The 24,896-nt window shown below is 37.4% G+C and overlaps 1 protein-coding gene across 1 annotated transcript in view; it reads right to left on the minus strand.

The window, feature by feature from the left end:
- Positions 1-9,550: 9,550 nt before the first annotated feature.
- Positions 9,551-24,896, minus strand: part of VEGFC (vascular endothelial growth factor C) — an 85,650-nt gene continuing 70,304 nt past the window's right edge. The window contains exons 4-7 of the mRNA XM_027529937.1: positions 21,433-21,584; positions 13,519-13,625; positions 12,899-13,232; positions 9,551-10,047 (exon numbers count right to left, since the gene is read on the minus strand). Coding sequence (XP_027385738.1) covers positions 9,933-10,047; positions 12,899-13,232; positions 13,519-13,625; positions 21,433-21,584 — 708 coding nt within the window. The 3' untranslated portion in view covers positions 9,551-9,932. The remainder of the gene's footprint in view (positions 10,048-12,898; positions 13,233-13,518; positions 13,626-21,432; positions 21,585-24,896) is intronic.

The following is a 24,896-nucleotide window of genomic DNA, read 5'->3' on the forward strand; positions in this document are numbered from 1 at the left end:
GTAGGAGAAGGCAATGGCACCCCACTCCAGTACTCTTGCCTGGAAAATCCCATGGACGGAAGGGCCTGGTGGGCTGCAGTCCCTGGGGTCGCTAGGAGTCAGACACGACTGAGTGACTTCACTTTATTTTTTCACTTTCATGCATTGGAGAAGGAAATGGCAACCCATTCCAGTGTTCTTGCCTGGAGAATCCCAGGGACGGGGGAGCCTGGTGGGCTGTCGTCTATGGGGTCATACAGAGTCGGACACGACTGAAGCGACGCAGCAGCAGCAGCAGCAGAGTCCTATTTTACCTTTTATCACCGGAGAAGGAAATGGCAACCCACTCCAGTATTCTTGCCTGGAGAATCCCATGGACCGAGCTGCCTGGTGGGCCATGGTCCATGGGGTTGCATAGAGTCAGACAGGACTGAAGTGACTGAGCACATTTTTACCTTTTAATTTGCCTATTGGTATTTTTTTTTTAATCTTAACTTTTTAAAAAAATTATTATTTTTTTTTACTTTACAATATTGTATTGGTTTTGCCATACATCAACATGCATCCACCACGGGTGTACACGTGTTACCCATCCTGAACCCCCCCTCCCAGCTCCCTCCCCATACCATCCCTCTGGTAAAATTATATATCACACACTCTTTTTGGTCTGGTGATTTTTATAGTTTTATTTTAAAATTATTACCTCCCTTCCTCCAAACTCTCATAATTCTACACTTTAACCTTTCACCCTTTTCAACAAACTATGCTTTCAACAACCTTGATTGAGACTTCTGTTGTTCATCTTTTAGAAGAGGTACTTAGGATTTCTATAGATCTCTATAAATTTATTTTCTTTTGAGGAAAGAAAAAGTAAAAAAAAAAAATTCCAATCTGCTAGAAATGGATGAGAACTCCCAATATAGTTATTTCTGAGTTTTGGTATTTTTTTCTCCAACAACTGTTTAATAGCTACATTCAATCTTATAAGCAAGTTATATATTAAGGACACATTTTTGCCTCCTTTGTTCAATTTAAAGGACAGGAATTTTATGCATTTCTCAGTGACATTTTCCAGAGCATGTTCCCTTTAACAATGCAGTAAGAATTCTCTAGTTAATGTTTGAGAAGTGCTGATTTAAACTGAATTTCTAAGGTTTATGACTAAGGTTGTTGTTGTTCAGTCACCATGTCATGTCTAACTATTGTGGGAGAAGGCAATGGCACCCCACTCCAGTACTCTTGCCTGGAAAATCCCATGGATGGAGGAGCCTGGTAGGCTGCAGTCCATGAGGTTGCTAATAGTCAGACACGACTGAGCGACTTCACTTTATTTTTTCACTTTCATGCATTGGAGAAGGAAATGGCAACCCACTCCAGTGTTCTTGCCTGGAGAATCCCAGGGACAGAGGAGCCTGGTAGGAGGCCTTCTATGGGGTCATACAGAGTCGGACACGACTGAAGCGACTTAGCAGCAGCAGCAGCAGCAGCAACTGTTTGTGACCCCCTGAACTGCAGCACTCCGTGTTCCTCTGTCCCCCACTATCACCCAGAGTTTGCTCAGTTTCATGACTGTTGAATTGATGACGCCATCCAACCACCTCATCCTCTGCTTTCCCCTTCTCCTTTTGCCTTCAATCTGTCCCAGCATCAGGGTCTTTTCCAGTGAGTCAACTCTTTGCAGCAGGTAGCCAAAGAATTGGAGCTTCAGCTTTAGCCCTTCAGGGTTGATTTCCTTTAGGATTGGCTGGTTTGATCTCTTTGTAGTCCAAGGGACTCTCAAGAGTCTTCTCCAGCACTACAATTCGAAAGCATCTGATTCTTTGGTGCTCAGCCTTCTTTATGCTCCGATTCTCATATCTGTACATGACTAACAAGGAAACCATAGCTTTGACTATATGGACCTTTGTTGGCAAAGTGATGTCTCTGCTTTTTAACATGCTGTCTAGGTTTGTTATAGCTTTTCTTCCAAGGAGCAGACAACTTTTAATTTCATGTCTGCAGTCATGGTCTGCAGTGACTTTGGAGCCCAAGAAAATAAAATCTCTGTAACTGCTTTCATTTTTCCCCTTCTGTTTGCCATGAAGTGATATGACTGGATGTCATGATCTTAGTTTTTTAATGTTGAGTTTCAAGCCAGTTTTTTCATTCTCCTTTCACGAAAGTGCATTTTATTAAAAATGAAGGAAATTCCTATCTCAATGATACAGGAAATGCTTAATCAAGTAGACATTTGAGTATAAAATTTATTTCCAATGTAATGTCATTAATATTCAGATGACTTTGAATTATTTCTTCTCATTTGTTTCCTTTTTCTTTCTATCTGTATGTTTTACAAAAACTCCCACATTTTAAAATTAAAAATGACCATTTCTCAGAACATTTATCTTGATCTCTCAAAGCTAGCCTCCAGTAAACTCTTTTACATGTTAAAGAGTGAAGGGTTGGAATTGATATATTTAAAGTACAAAGTTTAATAACCTAATTTGACAAGATATATGATTGAATTCTGTATTACAACATTCTTTTGTCACAGTCACAAGTCGTGATAAATTCAGATCCGAAAAGTTTATGCTTGGCTGAATCCTGACATTCTCTCAAGTTTTTGCTCTCTCAGAACTTTGCTGTGATTTTAAAATAAGGTTGAGGGAGGAGGGGGAGGGAGGAGGGAGGAGGGTTCGGGATGGGGAACACATGTATACCTGTGATGGATTCATTTTGATATTTGGCAAAACTAATACAATTATGTAAAGTTTAAAAATAAAATAAAATTAGAAAAAAAAAATAAAATAAGGTTGAAGTCTTGGATATTTTAATACTGGTTAAAAAGAGAATTTGACATTGAAAACTACCAAAGACTATATAAATTACTTATTGAGGGCTTACTGTGCTATTCTAAACACAAACATATCTGATGATTTTTCCATCAACTGGAACCAAGGAATGAAGGAATGTCCCCTTGAAATCACGATTGTCTTGAAATCAGCTTGTGTCTTGTTTGGAAACACCTTTTCTGGATTTGTCACAGTTACCTCCAGATTTCATCTGACAAATTAAGGATGCATGGTGATTCCTGAAAGCAGCACACAGTTGTTCAGAACAAACCCATTACAGTACAAGGTATCTTGATGTTATCAACTCCAGAGGCAGGTGAATTTAAGACCCAAGTTGGGAGCAAAATCCAGCTGATTTCATTATTTTTACTTACACCTCAGTTGCTGCTGCTGCTGCTAAATCGCTTCAGTCGTGTCCGACTCTGTGCGACCCCACAGATGGCAGCCGACCAGGCTCCCCCATCTCTGGGATTCTCCAGGCAAGAACACCGGAGTGGGTTGCCATTTCCTTCTCCAATGCATGAAAGTGAAAAGTGAAAGTCGTGTCTGACTCTTTGCGACCCCATGGACTGCAGCCTACCAGGCTCCTCCATCCATGGGATTTTCCAGGCAAGAGTACTGGAGTGGGGTGCCATTGCCTTCTCCGACACCTCAGTTAGGTAGGCTATTTTTCACAAACTCTCTCAGGTTGAGTTTTAGGTGTAGCTTGAGGGTTCTTGAATTAGTTATTTTCTCTGCCGATCTCCTTTGCTCTCACACCAGCTCCCAACACTGTTAAGGCACTCTATCTGCCTTGAAATAAATTTCTTTGGTGTCAAAATGTTTGATTCACATCCAACTTTTTCTTGCCAATTAAAATTTGCAAGAGAGGCTGCTATGGACTGCACTGTGTCCCCTTCAAATTCCTATGTCAAAATCCTAAGCCCCAATGTGATTACATCAGAAAATAGGGCTGTTAGGGAGGAAATCGGGGTTAAATGAGATCCTAAGGCTGGAGTGCTGATCTGCTTGGTTTGGTGTCCTTATATGAAGAGACCAGAGAGTTCATTCCTTCCACAGGTACCTCGAGGAAAGACCACATAGGAATACAGTGACGACACATGGTGGCAGTGAGGAGCTAGGGAGAGAGATTGCATCAGAACCAACTCTGCTGGCCCCTTGATCTTGGACTTCTAGCCTCCAGAATGGTGAGAAATAACTTTCTGTCATTTAAGCCACCAAGCCTGTGGTATTCTGTTATGGCAGCTGACCAGATTGAGAGGGCAAAGTGTAAAAAATGAGCTGAGTTCATACCAACCTTCTGACAAAAATTGAGCATATCAGATGAGGGATGCTCCATATTTTTGTTTACAGATTCAAAGTCGTTGGTACAACAACTCTTCATAAGGTAAGAGAGAATCAAGCATGTGGACCTGGGCAAAGAATAATGCCTCACAGTTGAAGGTGTGTGTGTGGAGGGGGACATTGCTTATAAATCCAACCCGGGGATGCTCCAGCCTACCTTTGGTCAAAGGCTGTCCAATAGGTGTAATTATTTTAAAAGCCTGAATGAAAGCCTACCCAGTTTTTCTCATAAATTCTCTCTTGTAAGCTTTATTCAAGCTGGGGCACTTTGCATGGGGGTTGCGAACTCTTTTCCTCTCCTGATAAGAGCACAGTGACCTTTCTTGGTGTCAGCAATTTGTTGGTTGAAGAGGGTTTTCAGAGCTACAGGGTTTTGACCAAAACTTTGGCCACAGCTGCTCCTCTGGAAGGTGATGTCTTTTGCAGAGAGCAAGAAGTTGTTAAAGTAATTCAATAAGGTAAATGTCATATTTCAGAGCAGTAATTTGAAGGAAGAATTTGCAAGGACTTTTATAAAAATTAAAATTCCCAAATGTCTTGACATAAAACAGATAGAAGCAGAGTTGCTCTGTGCAATGAGGCCTGGGGGTCTGGTGTCCAGCCTACGACTTTGTGGAGCACACACTGATTGCTACCGTAGAAGTGAGAAAACCGGTACACTAATGGTCACTTGCCCTGTGCTTTCACATGGACTCAAGAGAACTCTGCAACCTCTAGGACCTCCTCAGCTCCTTGAAGGTCTGGGTACCCCCAGCACAGGAGATGTGGGTCCTTACCACGTGGTACGGATGAAGTAAAATTCTCTTTCCCGCTAGCTCTGTCACTGCCTACTCTCATGAGACAGGGGTCACAGAGCTTGTCATTTCCTCACACAGCACAAACCTGTCATGTAACTTGTTATGAAACAATCATGATGGAATTCTCATGTGATAGGACATTAAGTGCAAAACCATCTGCTTTAAATCCAGAGATGAAGAGATTCTTTCTGTTTCTTCACTGTCTTCTTGAAAGCAAATTCGTCATGATATGATCGCTGGTGAATGATGTGACTTTCAGCATCCATGCCCATAAACAGAGATGGAAGTTATTTCCAGCCAAATGTATTTTAAGTTTTTTTTTTTTAATTAAAAAACTTCAGGGAAGCCCCATTCCTCTGATTAGTGCCCTCATTACGAGTAACTATTAATCATTAACAAAATCACAACAAAATTCTCATGTGATTGTTTGAAATGTTTCATGTCAGAAATTGTAAATGAAAATCTTTTATACTATAATTCTAATTCTTAATTACAACTACTTTAGACAACTTAAAGCGTTGCATTTCCTGATTTCTTCATATCAAAGGGGATCACACATGGAGACTCTGGAAATTTTCTTTCAACTGTTGGAAAAGTAAATATCTCAAAAAACAAACAAACAAAAAAACCAAACAAACCCAAAACAAAACCAAGCAACTTTCACAAGAAAGCAAAAATTGAGATTTCCTGTGCACTGCTTCCAAACCTCAGTCAGAGGCACACATACTGTATTTCATCCAGGCAAGGCTGTTGAAGCAAAACTGACTTCTGACAGTGTTTCCATCTGGGATTCTGATGATAGGATTTGATTAGGAACTGGGCCTGTAGCGTCAGGATCTGGCATCTACATGTTCGTAAGTCCAGAAGTCAAAACACTTGGTGCTGCCCATGGATTGTCTACAGAGGCAACTGTAAATGTTTTGAGTTGAAAGAAATGGTTGTCTCACTAATCATAGGCGTGGTGCTTCCCTGAAGTTCTTAAAAGTTGTTCTTTTTACCTCCCCTCTGAAGGTAGCTTAGTACAGTGTCTGTAACCCTAGAGTTGGACATAATGCACAATTTCATTCAACTTACTACTTTCACAGATTAAGAAACTGAGACTCAGATTTTGGTGATTTGCTCAAGGACAAAGCAGAAAATCAGGATTAAAAACCTGGCTCACAATTCCCAGTCCAGTCCTCTTTCTGTTATGACATTTTTTTTTTTTTTTTTAAGCAATGGGTTGTTGGATATAGAATGAAGAAAAAAGAGCATGTGAAACTTTTTTTTTTGTTTCAAACCATCAAATTCCACCTATTAGTACATGTCTATAAGTTAACAGATAGCTATTCTCTGCCTACAAAATAGCCAATATCTTAAAAATTCAAACACAAACAGATAGAGCAGTACTTACTTTATAACATATGTGCCATGGACTTTCCTAAGCAGTTCTCTGGGTGGACTCTATGCTTCTTTAGGATACAAACATTGCATTTATTCACAACTTTTTACAGTTCATCTAAAAAATCAGACACATCAACACACTCTTCTACTGCAGTGAAGGGAAATACTATTTTTATGTTATACTCTGTTCTAAAGGTAAAATCACTAAAAAGCATCCTTTGAAAAGCCTGCTATTGGGAGCTCAGACCTTGGGGGATGGCATAGAATTGTAGATGAAGTGGAGTCAAGGGAGCTTGGTTCAGTGCTTTGCCCCAGCATTTCCTGGGAAGGCGAATATAGAAATTTGGTTACTTAAGGAGATGTGTAAACCTTAACAAAATACCAAAACAAGTGCTGCGATATGACCTCCCTCACCTGTTGAATCTGCTTCTTCTCTCTCCTTCACTGAGTAAAATTCCTGCTGAGCAGGGTACCCCTGGAGGAAGCCTGGACTGTGTGGTCAGTGAGTGATGTTCTCCCTTCTCTGAAAGAAGTGCACACAGGGCTCACCACTAATGCTCACTTCTGCTTTGAGCAGTGTGGAAGTGGAGGGCAGAGTTGATTTTTAGAAATCCTAATAATGGAATCTGTTTCCCCCAAGAAGTTAGCAAATGTCAAAAGGTCAAAACCTCCTTCTAAAAAAAAAAAATATGTGGAAGCTAAATCTTGTAACTGCTCACCAAAATACTTTGTTCCTTGAGTCTTTTAAACAGAGCATATACAGTGTTACAGAGAAGGTGATAGCACCCCACTCCAGTACTCTTGCCTGGAAAACCCCATGGACGGAGGAGCCTGGTAGGCTGCAGTCCATGGGGTCATGAAGAGTCGGACACGACTGAGCGACTTAACTTTCACTTTTCACTTTCATGCATTGGAGAAGGAAATGGCACCCACTCCAGTGTTCTTGCCTGGAGAATCCCAGGGACGGGGGAGCCTGGTGGGCTGCAGTCTATGGGGTCGCACAGACTCGGACACGACTGAAGCGACTTAGCAGCAGCAGCAGCAGCAGCAGCATACAGTGTAGGTTTCTAGACATGAAGTTCTGTTTATAAACTTTCCAAGATTTGGATATAGTATTTGTTGCTTCAAGCTTCCAGTGTTCACTCATCTTTATTCTTAAGAGTTGACTGATTGGTAGTTGGAGACTCTTGTAGAATTTATGAACATCTTCACTGTATATTTTAGCTTCTTACTGAATCCTGTTTGTTAATATTAATATTTTAAATGACTGTTTAGCTTGATCTCTAGTCCACTTAACCACCACCACAAAATCTCAATTATTATAATGTAAGGAAGTGAGATTTTTATGGTCTACATAAAATTGTTTGCAAGAATCTCTGGCTAAGTATTGCTTTGTTGATGTTGTTTTTGCTTTTCATCAAAATTATTACACCTCCAGGGACAAATTAAATGTTATTTTTTCTGGCATGCCTTATACTTTATATTTTGGTCTAGTGATTTTTTTTTTTTTTTGACATACTCATATATTCTGAGGAACTAATTGTCAACACATAGTTTAGATTTTTTTAAACTGATAATTTGTAAGGGTCATTATATCAGATTCTAAGATTCTCTCCATGGCTTCAAGGGATTCATTGGAAACTTAGGTTTTTTTTTTTTAAATTAGCTAAATAAATTAACATATTTAAATATATCAGGACTAAAAATGATGAATACCACATCAACATAACAGATTGTATCATGTTGGCTTATATTCTTGGCTGAAATGTGATGAAAAATTATTGAAACTGAATCTCGGATGAATTGTATAGACAGTGACCATGTTATGCACCAAGGGCTGTGGCTCTCTTTCAGGTGGAAGGATGTTATTTATTGTGATTCCATATTTCCTTTTGGTAATGACCCCTGAATTTGTTCTCTTGGGGAAGTTTTGATAAAACTATAGCTGTTGTCAAATTTACTTATATTTTACTTTTGTTTTACTATTATTATTAGTTTGGTTGCTGTTCTCAACTTTGAAAATTACCTACATCTTAGCTGCTTCACAGATGTATAGAACACGTATTTTCTGTCTACAGGCTCCAGATCCACCTTTACTTAAAAAATATAAAGATGATCCATAAATATATAATAAGAGAATTTCAGAAGACTGCCTTTTCTTCCCAATAGATAAAAAAAAGATTTGACTTTATGAACGAGATGTTAGAGTTGTCCAGAATATGTACATGTAATTCAATAAATTTTGGATATAATAGTGTTTTAAAAGTCAGTATTGAAAACAGTGTTTCAATATATTTAGGACATCAACATTTTAATAAAGTATTATAAAAAATAAATTATTTTGTAGCAAAACATATAGATACTAATGTTTTTATTGTACTCAGTAGTCACCTATACCTTTTCATTGTATTATATTTGCAAGTTTTAAAAGACTTATTTTTATGTTCACATAACTCTATAGATTCTTTTTTCTCCTTTTAGGACTACTTATTTTTATGTATTTGCTAGTAGTTATGTGGTTTTTTATTTTTGTTAGGAACCATGTCATACAAGCAAATAATCAATTCTCTTTCAACAAGCAAACCACTTATGTGGTTGTATTTATGTAAGCAAATATTTGTTCTCAGAAAAAAATATCTTAGTGTGTTGCCTTTAAAAAAAATGAAATAAGTACTCTGTGTGACTGTTGCTTTTTAACATATGAGCATTTAAATGTCACTTCCAACTTATATGTGTTGGATAGAAGCACTTCAGCTTATAAAAAGTATTTAGCTAGTCACAAGGAATTAAATATTTGGAAAAGATTATTTTTGAGTAAAATATTTTAAAGCCATTTTAATATTAATACATAGTGATAGCTATTATACCAGGTTAAGTCTGAATGCTCCTGGGGCACTGAATAACTTTCAGTGATATAACCATGCTAAGCAGACTATCTAATAAGATGATATGTTTTCTGTTGATTCATTTGGCTATAAATTCAAAAGTACCATGTGCTAAAACATTTATACTCATTAAATATATTGAGATTAAAAATAAAATGTAATAGCAACTGCTATCTATCTTAAACTTTCTTTTACAGGAACATACTTTTTCTCAGCAATCATAATCTGATACCCAGAGACAAAAAAAAAACAGGGAGGACAGGGGGAGGTGACTTTTCACAATATCAGGTTTTGCTGATAGCATAAGATGGTAACAGATTCAACTTACAGCTTATAATACAGTTTTCATTTTATTTTAAACATATTTTGCATGATATAAAAATATTGATCACAGTGAGCTTTACCAGTTGTTATTGCTATAAAAATGAATGCAGAAACAATATTTTTAGTGGAAATAAATTATATAGTCATTATTCTTTTTAAAAAACAATCACAAGAGAAAACCTCAGCTTTTGGTCATTGGCAGAAAACCAGTCTTTTAAAGAGGTCTTTTGCAGATGAGCTCCAGTCCATTTCTGTAACATTCTCCAGGTGGTTCAGGAAACTGACTTTTGTCTTTGTTACCCGGTCCACAAAGTCTCTGTGTTCATAGTTCTAACATGGCAGCATGGTTTCCCATGAAAGAACAATGACGAACTAGAAAAGATACAATCTTAGTTCACATGTGGTCTTTTCCAATATGAAGGGACACAGCGACATACTTCTTCACTAAATGAAAGTCCCTGTTCACAATGCTTGACTCGATTTGTACATGGTCGTCTGTAACAACTAGAGGAACAAAGAAGGACAGACTTCTGTTAAAGACCACGAGATGAATTTGTTATGCTACAAACGCACGTTCGTGTTTTTCTAAGTTTCAGACTGGAACAAAGTTACTCATTTTATCATAAAACGGTTGTCCAGTTTATAAATTGCTAAAGTTTGTGCCTGGAATTTCCAAATTTAAGAGGGATGGAAAAAGCCTAAAAAAAAAAGTCTTGCTTGCAGAAGTAACAAATGGAAGAATGGGGTGTTGTTAGCACTCATTCTTTTGAAGTGTCTGTGCTCTGTAGTTGAAAGTAACATAAAACAGAAATTTTGAAAGTGAGTATTTACGGTCTGCCGATTTAGCATGATCACATAAGCGTGGCAGAATTCTCAAGAATCTGGGATTTGGTTGGAACCCAGACTTCAGGGAGATTAAACCCAGCCATTCTGGCAGGGCTGTGGTCCACAGGAGGGCCCCACCCTTACTCTTAACTTGGGCTGGCACCTGGCTGCTGCACAAGGGTGGCCAGCCTCCCTCGTCCACCTGGACGCCATGCAAAAGCAGTGTGGGCTGGGAGAAGGGGCAGGGAGGGACAGTATTCACTGTGGGGGAGGTTCCTCTCCCCCCACCCTCAATGTCCAGTTTCTAGCGGTGGTGAAAGGACAAATGACTCAGCAGTCAATAACATCCACAGCCCTGTTGCTCCTGTGAACAGAACATCTTTGAAGGACTTTCTGAGGGATGAGTATACATAATGTACCATGGAGAAAAATGCAAGGGCACCTGGAAATCAGAAATGTACCACAGAAAAACTACAAAGAGGGTTTTGAAATATCATTTCTTTTGCTCCTGAAAGCATATCTAGTTAAAATTTTATTTACTTTCATTTCTAAACACAAATGCATTAGTATAGGGATACTGGTAATCCTTTACTAAAAAGATATGATTTTCAGTAATCAATGAAAGTTGTTGACTAAGGTAATGAATCACAGAATAGGTACTCTGCCCAGTACACTTTTAGAATAAATATGATGAGAAAGTGAGGAGTATGTATTTTTTCAAAATATCAAACTATCTTTTTTTTGTTTCAGTATATGCATAAAATCTGGAATTACATGCTTAGAAAAATGAACATAGAAAGAAATTCAGTAAATAGAAAGCCGTTAAGAAACAATGTATTCTGTGAGGAGAAATACAATGATAGGGACGTTTTTTCTAAGTTAATGTAAGAACTGTGTAGAAAAATATAGTAACTGGTTAGTTTTATGTAAACAAAAATTTCAGGCTTTTCACTGTAAACTGGGTTCACTTGGATTCAATGTGCAAAATGGTTTAATGATCTTTAAAAAGATTTAGTATCTATATTTTTCTATAGTTTTGGTATATCCTTTTGGTAATTAGAATAGGATATGCAAGTAAAATTGGAATATCATTGCTAAAAAATACTCTAAAGAGGAAACATAAGGATTCCTATAAGGTTTTCTGAAATGGTAATGGAAGAAGAGATACCTAGGTTCATGGAAGTCTCCTCATGCAGTAGCTAACATGTTAGTGTGGCTGGATCATCAGAAAGATGAACTGAAATGGTAACACAAGCTCTTGAGAATCAAAAGAAGGACACTGTTTACTGCAGACAAAAGTAACGATTAACATTCATATAGACACTATATTGTAAATAATGGAAGGTAAGTGTTAAGTCCTGTGGGGGTTATCACCATCTGTAAAGAGTTGGTGGAAGAAGAGAACCCAGTGATGGTGACGGAGAACAGGTGGAGAGAAGACTAAAAGGACCATCAGGAAAGCACAGCGTTCTCTCGGCCCAAACAGAAAGCCCAAAGAGAAACTGCAGTAAGACCGGACTGTTTGTGAAATCTGACCATGAAGGGGCTATTGAAACCTTAAACAAAGCTGAATCATGGAGTCCTCAGGGCATAACAGGATTACAGCTGGGTGAATACAAGAGATGAAAGAGGTGAACAGATAAATGCAAAATGACCCATCATGGAGCAACTCAGAAGACAAGGACAGAGCTAGTTGCTGAAGAAAGTTCAACATTGCAGTAAGATGCCAATAAAGAAATTTGAGAACGTTTTTAAATTGGAGGGATAAAACTACAGAGTTGAGGACATTAAAGGTGTGGAAGAGAAGGGGTGTGATTGGTGGAGCGATGCTGAAGCAAAGTGGGAGGCTGTGTCAAACACCTAGAGCTGGCTTATTCTTGGATCAGAGGAAGAAGGTCAGGGATGAACACTGAAAGGGCCTGAGTCCAGGAGACTCTTTTTTTTTTTTTTTCTGTGATGAAGGAAGCCAAATCAGGTTTAAGGAATGCCTTGAGTAACCTTTAACAATATGTTAATATATTTCTCTAATTCTCATTAAATACTTAGCCTTACTATTTTCATTTCTAGATACAATTCCACAGTAAATGGTATTATCCTGTCCTTTGTGAACTTCGCACAACATTTTCTGCACTTAGAACATTTGTCCAAAATTACATCTGACTGCACTGTCATTTTTGGTGGGGGTAGGTGTGTGCTGCCTGGGTGTATGTTGAAGATGCTCCAGAAATGACTGTCCTATGCATCTGTCATCTAACTCCTGTTGCGAGCTGCTCTCTTAGCCTCTGGGACGAGGACTTAGTGCAGTCTGAGCTTGGATCTCATTTTGGTTTCCAGGGATCTCATCTTGCTTTTTCAGGAGCAAACAGTCTCCCCCAAATTTAGCATTGTTTACAAAATATCATAATTCATCTTACAGAACTTAAATGGTCCCATTCTAACAAACCAGTATTTTGGCTGAGAAAATTGCTTTGAATTGAGAAAACTATCCCCAATATAAGATAAATTAATACTCTTTATGAAGGTTTCTCACCTGCATGTTTGATGCTGAAACTTCTTTCCTTTTAAGAAGCATTTCTGTGGATTTTCTGTACATTCACAGGCACATTTTCCAGGGTTTAAGGGCTGATTTCTTGGGCAGGTTTTTTTACATATGCACTGGCATGTGTTTTCATCAAATTCTCTGTTGGCCCCACATGAGCTGGGGAAAAGTTTGTTTTTACAGACACACTGGCATGAGTCTCTGTCTAGTTCCTTGTGGGGTCCACAGCTGGAAGCCTGAAGTCCCCCTTTGCAGACGCATTGACAGGTCTCTTCATCCAGCTCCTTGTTGGGCCCACAGATGTCATGGAATCCGTCTGCAGAGTCTAGACAAACACAGTCAGGACAGCTTTACTATCCCTTACTCGGTTCTGGGTGTGGAGTGAAACAATGAAGAGCACTTAGAAGTGTCTTCCTTTCCACAGGTAGCTTCCTTTACAGAGAAGTTCAAAACAATACCAGAAGCAGAAAGTGAAGCAGAAAGTGTCCTATTTTGTAGTGACTTATTTCAAAGCTTGAGGATGAATATTGTACGTGTGATTTTAATATTAGGTATTTGTTAATCAACAGAGAGACCCTTGGCATTTAGTCTTAAAGCATCATTTGGCTTACCATCTCCAGCACTGGGGGAAAAAATAAAATCATGCTGAGCCAGGCATCTGCAGACGTGGTTATTCCAAATGTAATCTGCGGGGCAAGTCTTGTTTGCAGCCTGGCACCTGTGGAGAGACAGGTTAACAATAAGTGGTACACGGAAGGGATCATCTCTTTTCTTACCTGTGTATTACAGAATCAGTGATGCTTATGAAAAAGCATTAAGATGATATAAGAATACATAAAATAAAATGCAAACATTCCCTCTCAAACTACTCCCACCCACAGGTGCTGTCCAATTCTAATGGTTTTATATAATTTCAGATTCATTTTTTTAAGGCAAATACATTTGTATGATCACATACAGTTTTAGTTGATGAGAAAATGGGATAAAGCCTTTCAGACCATTCTGAAATTTCCTTTTTCCATTAAACAATCTATTATGGACATCTTTATATGTCACTTCATAAAATTTGCTCCATTATCTTTATTAGTCCACAAGTGGGTACACTATTACTTATTAATCTCCTGTTGGTAGCCATTGGGGTTTCTTCCAGATTTTGGGTTTCTAAACAATCCTACAGGAAACATCCTTATACATGCACTTTACTGACTTCTTTCTGAAGCACAGATGGCCATAACTGTAAAGGGTCCATTAACACAGAGTTCCCACTCCATACTCCCCAGAAAGGAGTCAAAGATCATGGTTTTTACTGTTACCTGTAAACAGGTATTCCCTTTTTGAATATCATCCATGCAGTTTCATCCTCAACTTTGTCATCCCCGACACAGTCCCCAAGTCACACGCTTTCTTATATTTCTTAAAATATCTTTCCACACCCATTTCTACTGTTTTGGTTCCCACTCATGATTTCTCTCTTGGATTTTTTCAGAAGCTTCCTCTCCACTTTTTCCAACTCCTGTTTTGCTTCTCTGATCCACCTACTATATTGCCACCAGGCCGTTCTTTCTTTCTCTCTCCATAGCCTAGCACTACAGTGGTACCTAGAAGGCACACAATAACTTTTTCATTAAATGACTGAATGAAGCAGAGCATAGGTGTATTATATGCTTCTTATACTAGATATATATGTCTTTATTTGCACTCTGGTACATGAGTTACTTTAGTTGAGAAATTATATAATCCATTAAAAATATCCTACATTTCCGAGCACAATGCTATGCACATAGAAGACTCAACATAAATATTCATAAATGAATAAACACTGAGTAGAAAAATCTAGGGTATCACTTTTTAATCATAAATGGCTCCCTCCATTAAAAGAGAGTGTCTATCATTAAAGGGACCCTAGAAATACATGGAATTCAACCTGAAGGAAAATAGAAGAGGAAATAATTGGAAAAAAGAGAATATGAAAACACCAATATAAATATTGATATTTAACCATTTCTGTTAGAGATAATCTCTTCTACCTGTGGAACTTATAATATTTTTTGGTGCTGCTGATATTGAGACTTGAGATCTTTTCGTAAATACTAGAAATGATGCACACTATTGAGGAAAGCATAGAGGTAAGAAAAAGAGACACTTGGCTTTTTATCTCTCTCTGGCACTTCTTTTAAAACTGTTTAGCTTTGTATATGCAAATTAACATTTCCCAGACTCGATTTTTCCACTTGTAAAATGTTAGTAAAAATAGAAGCCAGTGTTTATTGAATGCTTACTGTATGTCAGGAATTGGGCTAATATTTAATGCAAATACTGATTATAAACATCACTACACATCTATGAAGTAGATCTGTCATCATTATCATCACTGTTATTTTAGTATGCTATGCTATTATAATCTTAGATTAACATGCAATATAGTATCATGTTGTTGAATAGATTGTGAGGATTTGATCATAAATGTTATGCTATATGAACATTTCAATTTAATTTTAAAAGTGAGGAAAATCTGTCACAAAAGTTTTTAGAACTTAGCAAAACTCAGAGAGCTAGTGAGCAGAGAATGAATTTTCAAACCAGGAAGCCACCTGCAGGAAGCACCCTCTTCTTTGGTGTCTGCCATCATGGCAGCCACCTGGTGTCAGGAGTTAGGAGCATGCGCCATGGGTGGCAGATACATGGTGCATGGTAACATTTGGTAAAATTAAAAAAATATCAATGTAACATGCATTGCCCTTTGACTCTGAATGCTCAGAGGTTAGAGGCAGTCAAGCTCATCTTTGTCCTTCTCTCACAGTACCCAGAAGAAACATTCTTTGTCCATTCCAGAGACTCCATAATTATATTATGAATGACTCATTTTGCAAAAGATTCTTTTAATTAGTTATACTTGTTCACAGATAATGTAAAAAAAAATCTGCTACTTAGTTAACATCATAGTAATGTAAATGTAACACCAAACATTTAGGAAAGACAAGACTTGTTATCTTGCTGGCAGTGGTGGGTGGGAGCCAGGGTGGAGCAGAAACAGGACATTGTTGCATCTGAGCGAAATTTCAGTCTCTGTAGAAAGGAATGCTGGTAAGCCCTCCCTGGAAGGAATCATATAATCTTGACTTAAAGTGTCACCAGAAAGGTTTGAAGACATCTACCACTAATTTAAAAATTATAGTTAATGAAAGGGTCTTTTTCATTTGGCATTAGAAAGAATCAATTTTACTGAGGAATAATTTGCCCACAATAAAATGCCTACATAGCTCCTATTTTAAATTCATGGCCTTTTCCCAAATTTATACACCTGTGTAACTCTCATTAGGGTTTCCCTGGTGGCTCAGTGGTAAAGAATCTGCCTGCCAATGCAGGAGACGTGGGTTTGATCCCTAGAAAGATCCCCTGGAGAAAGAAATGGCAACCTGCTCCAGTATTCTTGCCTGGGAAATCCCATGGACAGAGGAGCCTGGTAGGCTGCAGGCCATGGGTTGCAAAGAGTTGGACATGACTTAGTGACTAAACAATGATATTCCTTCCTCTGAGTCTAGATTATATTCATTTTTTCTAGGGTTTCATGTAAAATGAATCCTATAGTATGCATTTTTTTTAGCCTAGCTTCTTTCACTCAATTGAATGTTTTTGAGATCGGTTTATGTTGTTATGTGCATCCACAGGTCATTCTTTTTAGACTGCTCAGTAATATTCTACTTTATGGATATAATGCAATTTGTTTGTTCATTCACCTTTGATTGATGTTGGTTTGTTCCCAGTTATTGGTTACAGAGCTTATATGAACATTTGTCTACAAGTTATGATATGGAAATATATTTATAGTTCTCTTGGGTAAATACCTAGAAGGGGAAGTTATTAATCATATTGTAAGTGTGTATTTAAGCTCATAAGCATCAGCCAATATATTTTACAAAGCAGTTGCACAATTTTACATATTTATCTGTGATTCCCATTGTACTACATCAACTCAAACACTTAGTTTTCTCTGCCTTTTTCTTTTAGCCATTGTGGTGGTGGTTCCTCTTAACTCTTGTTAACAAAGGTAATGATTTCAAAACATAGTTATGTATTCATCATATATCCATGATCACTGTGGTAGTTTTCCAGTTAAATTGTGGGTCACAACTTATAATAGGTTGAGACCAACATTAAAAAAAAGAGAGAACAATAGGAAAAAAGTATTTAAGTGCACCACACGTAATAAGACATGCATTCATAATGAGAAAAATATCATCTGTAAGAGGGTAAAAATTAGGTATTGAGGAGGAGGAATCTTGGATCTGATAACGGTTTCTGGCTCTCCAAAACCAACAAAGTCTTATTCCTTATTATTTAATTTCTATTAGGTTTTATTGGCTACCACACAAGCCTTGGCATGGGTAACATATCTAAAGTGTATACAAAATAAGACTACAAAAGTACAGTGAGTAAATGGCTGTAACTGAAAGAATTCCTCTTGACCTTATCTCAAAGTCATACACTGAGAGGTACCCTGTGGGCTGCTCTGTGGCTTCTGCTTGATCTGTTTTGTGTGAAACCTGAGCTTTGAGAATTAAAGAGTTTACATTTATTAGTTAATTCTACAAAAGTTAATCAAAACATTAGCATGTCAGATGCCAAGAAGAAACATTGTTGACACCCTCTACGTGAGTATCTGGTAGTTATACAGGTTATTATTGTTTTCTCATAGAAAGCAGAAGTTCAAAAAAATTAATTTCTCAAAAAATTTTTTAAAACTTATTTTTAAAAATATTTTACTTTTGCTGGAAAATTATTATTTTAAATGTTTGAAAATTTTTATTTGTATTGTACATTTATATCAGTTGCTACTTTCCATATGTAATTTGATATATTACCATTTATAAGTAAATGTATTACTTTATATGTTTCCCAGCACATAGTTATAAAGTTATATTCAGTATTAACAGATTTTACATTGTTTTTTAACTTTTCACTATAAAATTTTTATTTTGTCCTTTTTAATCCTATACTGAATAAAAAAACAAACCTTTATATTTCCTCTTTAATGTATAAAGGCCAGACATATTTAAGATATATAAAGAGATGTAAATATGTCTGTGGCATTAAAATTTCATGGGGTAGGTAATTAGGAAAAAACGTCTATAAAAGGATCCTTAAGGGATGATAATAAAAAAAAAAAGGTTGAATAATAAAGGAAATAATTTAAAACAAAACTTTGTTTTATTTTTATAGTTTTATATGGCTGCATAACTATAGGTAAAGTAATACAGACATCTACTTTAAAATTTTATATATATTATGAATATCACAAACATATATACACAGCTCAGTTCAGTTCAGTCTCTCAGTCGTGTCTGACTCTTTGTCCCCATGGACTGCAGCACGCCAGGCCTCCCTGTCTATCACCAACTCCCAGAGCGAACTTATGTCCATGTAGTCGGTGATGACATATACATAATTAGATATTGCTATACACACAGTTTTGTGTGTACTGGCTTGGAATATAAAATACAATTCTTAATTTTATGCAGTAAAACTCACTGAAAAACACAGAGACAAGGAAATGAATTCAACATGAATCTTCATGATGATAATAAATCTGCCCCTTAATGACTATCTCTCAGATGCTAGACACCATTCTCAGCACAGTAGAAGTATGCCCCATTTCCTTCAACCCTTTTTATATCTTTACATTTTATATATAAGCAAACTGAAATTCAGAGACATGAAATGCCCAATCTTAAAAAGCTAATTAGTGGCAGACCTCATTCAGCTCTGGTTTACCCCAAGACCCAAGATCTTTTTGCTCTTTTTCTCTCTTCTTGACCTCGAACAGCATGCAGTGTGCAAGTAATGATGAAGAAATGAGTAAAATACACAAATGCTATGAGATATATACAGATGAGTAAGTTATTTAGCAAGCATTTGTTGATGAGTGTAGTATATGTGTTTACAGTCCCCAAGTTTGGGGTGTGATTATCTGCTTCATCGGTAAAATAAGGCTAATCCTACCACCAGCTTCATAGATGTTTTGGTGAGCATTAAGCGAGACAATGTCTGCTCGGACCTGAAGTAGGCATGGCTCAGTGATTCTTAAGTGTTATGAGCTGGACATTATAGAACACATAAACCTGCCTAAAATAATCTCACAAACCAGTTTCACATGCAACTTTTACAGAGCCCTAAAAATCTGTGCAAGGACAGAGTAAATACAGTCATTGCTGTGGGTATTCAAGAAGCAAAAGGTACCTGTGATGCTTGGACAAGACAGGGGCAGGAGAAAGACCACCACCTGAACTCTGAGAAATGGATAGGACTTTGGAAAGGCAGAAAAGAAAGGACATTTATTTTAAGCTAGGCCAGAATAGAAACAAGATACAGAGCAGGAAATGAGCTTGGTCTTCAGGGAATCAGACTTTGTGAAACACAGACTTGGAGAAGAATGGGAAGCAAAACAAGAAAGGAAGGCTGATGCCAGATGACAGAGGTGGAAAATCGGTGTCCAGTTCTTTGGGAAGTTGAAAGTCACCAAAGGATTCTGGTCAGGTGAATGAAATGATGCCTTTTAAAGCTAACTTGTGACATTACTCAGCAACTGGAGACATATTTGGTACAAGAAAGACAGTACTTAAACCACTTCATTAAATCAGAAATCCATGCAGAAAGAAGTAGATGGGATGGCAATGATGGAAATGAAATGGTCAGTTTAGGCTGGAGTGGCTGTCTCCCCTCTCCCCCAAAATAATCAATAGCATTTGGATATGATACAAGGAAAAGAGGTAATTAGTGACAACTGTGTGATTCCAAGGCCTCAAAGAATGTGAAAGATCATTACTATGAATAATGTAGAGGTAAATAAACAGACATAATAAATCTTTGATTCTGTACCTATTACATCTAATATGATTATAAATAAACACAGTTATATAAAAGGGTGGCACTGGAGAAGGAAATGGCAACCCACTCCAGTATTCTTGCCTGGAGAATCCCAGGGACAGAGGAGCCTAGTGGGCTGCCGTCTATGGGGTTGCACAGTCAGACACGACTGAAGCAACTTAGCAGCAGCAGCAGCAGCAGTGGTAAAGAACCTGCCTACCAATGCAGGGGATGTACGAGATGTGGGTTCAATTCTTGGGTGGGGAAGATCCCCTGAAGAGGAAATGGCAACCCACTCTAGTACTCTTGCTTGGAGAATCCCATGGACAGAGGGGCCTGGTGGGCTATAGTCCATGGGGTTGCAGAGTCAGACAGGAGTGAAGTGCATGCATGCATATAAAAGGGACTTCGATAAAATATTAACTATAATTAATATAATCAGCAAAATGCTCAGATCTTGCATTGTAATTCTCGAAACCATTAGCACAGAAATTATGACTGAAGTGCTTAGATTAGATGACTTGCCAAGGGATACAAGTGACTAGAATTCCCAGGACTGTGTGAATGAAATCTCTCTACTACTTCAGGGAGCCATTGTCTGTACTTGCATCAGTGTGAATTTATTCACAGATGCCTGTAAGATCTTTTCCTTTCTGTCAGTCAAAGTAGGCTACCCAAGAGTTTTACCTAAAGTGTCTCTGGAAAGGTAAGGACTTCCACCTCTCACACTAAGTAAAGCAGCACAAAGAGATGCAGCAGGGGATGCCATTAGCACATCACGCTTATGGTCAAGTCCCCTAAAAGGGAAGGTTCCTAGAAAAGTTTTTGGTGATGCATATGTTTACTCATCAATTTATTTATACTTTTATTATAAATGTTGGAGTTATACAAGGTTTCTTTACATGCCTGTGCTATATGCCCTGGCCGTCTTAAAGAACAAAGTTCTGGGTTCTCATTTGGGGATAGAAAGTTCCTAGGCCTCAGGTGGCAATGCGTAACAATTCGTTATAAACTGTTCACAGAGTCAATCCATTATGCTCTATCCAGGCTCTTTATAAGATCTAATGAAGCATATAGTGCCGTATATGCTAAACCATAAAACCAACTAAAAAATAGGATGGGAAATTATGTTGAATAACAAATGTTTCTTTGAGAGTGAATATGAAATAATATTAAGAAAAAATTTTTAAAGTATTAATATTTCAATATCCAATCCTTGCTGAAATAATATGAATTGATATGTTGTGAAAAACTAATTGAGATGGAAGAAAGGCAACTGAATTTGCTATAAAAGATATAAAATAATATATTCATGTTTACTTTTTGTTTTGGGCCAAAAATCTTAAGACTCAAATGTTTTTAGTTTTGACATCCATCTATGAATTTGCACACCTGATTGTATGAGTGTTAAATGTTGGTGGCATCTGTGTCTTTCCACAGACAAATACTTACTTTATATGGTAAGCTATTTTGTCTATAACATAGGTTTTCCTGTTTCAGTTTAATTTTATGTTCACAGTGCATTTTCAAATTTGTCTTGTTTTATTTGATAGAGAAATATAGCACATTTCACAAAAATTCTTTTAATCACCTGTGTTTACTTGGAAGTAATTTTATGTTAGTAGAGGATGCAGAAAAAAGCAGATCAAAGTCATACTCACTGTGGTAGTGCTGCTGGCAGGGAGCGTCTAATAATTGAATGGACTTGTCTGTAAACATCCAGCTTAGACATGCATCGGCAGGAGGTGTGATTGGCAAAACTGATTGTTACTGGTTTGGGGCCTTGAGAGAGAGGCACTGTAATTTCAAACAACTATAAAGAAGGGACAAAAAGAAGAAAAATTATATAGATACTGTAAAGCATTTCTGTGGTAAGTGTTGGAGCCCAAAAAGAGCGAGCTTAACTCTTCATGATTAGGGAGTGCCATGTAATGTATGTAGGATGCTAAAGTTTTTTATGATTACAAGTAAAAACTGTTTTGTGTCGAATCAATATCCTGTATCAGAACAGTAAACAGTCCATGTGCTTATCTCATGCCCCTATTATTAAGCATATTAGAATTTTGATAACCAACTAATGATTACAGAGATGTGACAGACCAATGTGTTCAAGGAAGAAAGGATTGTTTCAGTCTTTGATTATTCCAGGGGGTTAAAAAATGGCACAGATATAAATATCTTTGTGGTGTAAGAGCAAAGCTAATGGCCACAAAACCTGGAAATGTTTGGTTAAGTCTTATTTTCTATAACCTGAGTACACACACATAAAATACCTAGGTGTAAAATTGATTTTCATTCCAAATGAAATTTCAACTTCAAACTAGCTTTATATTTTCTGATATATCTAATGAGTTTATTATGTTTAAAAGAAAGATACATTCATTAATAGATAAAGTATCATTTCTGCTGTTTTTACAAAAGCATTATGAAAATATAAGTGTAGAATAGGGTAGGACATCATACATGAGGGTGGATTAGAGTCTCAAATTTTGTTTAAAATCTTATTCTGAATGCCTTATTAATGGAGAAGTTCAGTTTTTCTCTTCCTTCCACAAAAACAATGTTTTAAGTTGAATATACAAGTAAATTAGAGATTAATTAAAACTAAGGATTTAAATCCCAAAGTTTCTTAAAATCTAAATTATGATCAGTAATAATACAGACTGGTTCCAAATAGGAAAAGGAGTACGTCAAGGCTGTATATTGTCACCCTGCTTATTTAACTTATATGCAGAGTACATCATGAGAAACGCTGGACTGGAAGAAGCACAAGCTGGAATCAAGATTGCTGGGAGAAATATCAATAACCTCAGATATGCAGATGACACCACCCTTATGGCAGAAAGTGAAGAGGAACTAAAGAGCCTCTTGATGAAAGTGAAAGAGGAGAGTGAAAAAGTTGCCTTAAAGCTCAACATTCAGAAAACGAAGATCAGAGCATCTGGTCCCATCACTTCAGGGGAAATAGATGGGGAAACAGTGGAAACAGTGTCAGACTTTATTTTTTGGGGCTCCAAAATTACTGCAGATGGTGACTGCAGCCATGAAATTAAAAGACGCTTACTCCTTGGAAGAAAAGTTATGACCAACCTAGATAGCATATTGAAAAGCAGAGACATTACTTTGCTAACAAAGGTCCGTTTAGTCAAGGCTATGGTTTTTCCAGTGGTCATGTATGGATGCAAGAGTTGGACTGTGAAGAAAGCTGAGCGCTGAAGAATTGATGCTTTTGAACTGTGGTGTTGGAGAAGACTCCTGAGAGTCTCTTGGACTGCAAGGAGATCCAACCAGTCCATTCTAAAGGAGATCAGCCCTGGGTGTTCTTTGGAAGGAGTGATGCTAAAGCTAAAACTCCAGTACTTTGGCCACCTCATGCGAAGAGTTGATTCATTGGAAAAGACTCTGATGCTGGGAGTGATTGGGGGCAGGAGGAGAAAGGGACGACAGAGGATGAGATGGCTGGATGGCATCACTGACTTGATGGACGTGAGTCTGAGTGAACTCCGGGAGTTGGTGATGGACAGGTAGGCCTGGTGTGCTGCGATTCATGGGGTCGCAAAGAGTCAGACATGATTGAGCGACTGAACTGAACTGAATAATGGTAAAAGCGAAATCCTGGCCGTTACCTGCTTGAAACTATCAGTTTATAGTATTTTAAGTACAGTTACACCATGTGTTACTTGGTATCTTTATGGATGTTTGAGTAGTGCTAAAAAAGACAACACTCTAGAGCCTTGTGAATCCATCTTCTGCTGTAATTTCATGGCAACCATTAAAGATCATGGCAAATATTTAGGGAATAGAATTAGTTGTCCATTTTGTTCATGCCTAGAGGGAGATTTATTGAAATGAAGTTTGAAGAATGAAATACAGAAATACCTAAATAATAAATGTACATTTTCTTCACTTGAAATGTACTTATTATATATTCATGTAAAACTTCAGCTACTTTCTTAGCATCAGTGCCTTGGGAGGAGTTTGGGCACAGGCTCACATACAGAGAGGGCACTTTATCAGCAACCACACTTATAAGTTGTGTGATCTTGGAAAAGTCATTTAAGCTTCTCGAAGCTGAGTATTTCTTTTAAAATCAGTCAATACAGGACAACATTTCACCCATTAATTCATGGGACTGTTTTAAAAATTATATAAGCTCATGTACATGATTGTGATACATATTTTGATTGCTCTGTAGATGTGAGTTATTTCCACACATTCTCAAGAATTTAGATATTTTCCAGAGTACTTTCTATTCTGCAGAGAAATCTCAACATACGATCTCAACATATCCTAGTATTATAATTTTGACCAGTTTCTTCTCTAAAAAGACATTTGTCTATGTAGTTTGGAGGAAACCTCTTTTTTTTTTTGGTAAAATACCACATTGGCAGAAATCTTTTGCACTATGCCTAATTATTTTAAGAGAATATAATTCTGTACTATCTGTATATACTATAGTTTTTCTACTTCTTATAACGTCTCTGGATCCTACATTAGGAAACAGCATTATAGAAAAAATATAAAGTGGTTTAGAAAATAAGCATTTTCTAAACTCATTTAATTTTATTTAATTTTTATATTTACAAATTAATTAAACCCTGTCACAGTGGAAATGATAGGAAGATGTATAGGTCAGCTCACAAAAACCTAAGAATTTATGTCTAATTCTTCTGTACCCAGATATATGTACCCAGAGCTTAGGAGAGCCACTTAAAGGCCATTGGTATTAAGACTGGAATTAAAGTCTTGGACACTGATGACATTACTTGGTGAGATCATTCTGAATGAAAACAGAACATGTCTAATAATAGAAACCTGGGCAACAGGGAACATGTAAAAGATGAAGAAAGATACATGAACTAGTAAACACGCCTGGGAAGAATTATGACCTGACGTGGAGAACCAGGATAGGGTACTGTTGAGTGGAGGGAAGAGGACCCTGTGTGGTCACAAGGTCACACGTCCTCAAGTGTGATAAGGACTGAGTGGAGATAACTGGGTATCAAGGCAGCTCTGTGGGCTGTAGCAGGCAGGGGTCAAAGGGCAGGATCAGGTGGGGATGGAGAAACAATAAAGGTTGCCTCATATGATTGGGGCGGGAGGGATCAGACATTTCAGACCACAA

This window comes from Bos indicus x Bos taurus, chromosome 27 (genome assembly GCF_003369695.1).
Source record: "Bos indicus x Bos taurus breed Angus x Brahman F1 hybrid chromosome 27, Bos_hybrid_MaternalHap_v2.0, whole genome shotgun sequence".
Taxonomy (NCBI): domain Eukaryota; kingdom Metazoa; phylum Chordata; class Mammalia; order Artiodactyla; family Bovidae; genus Bos; species Bos indicus x Bos taurus.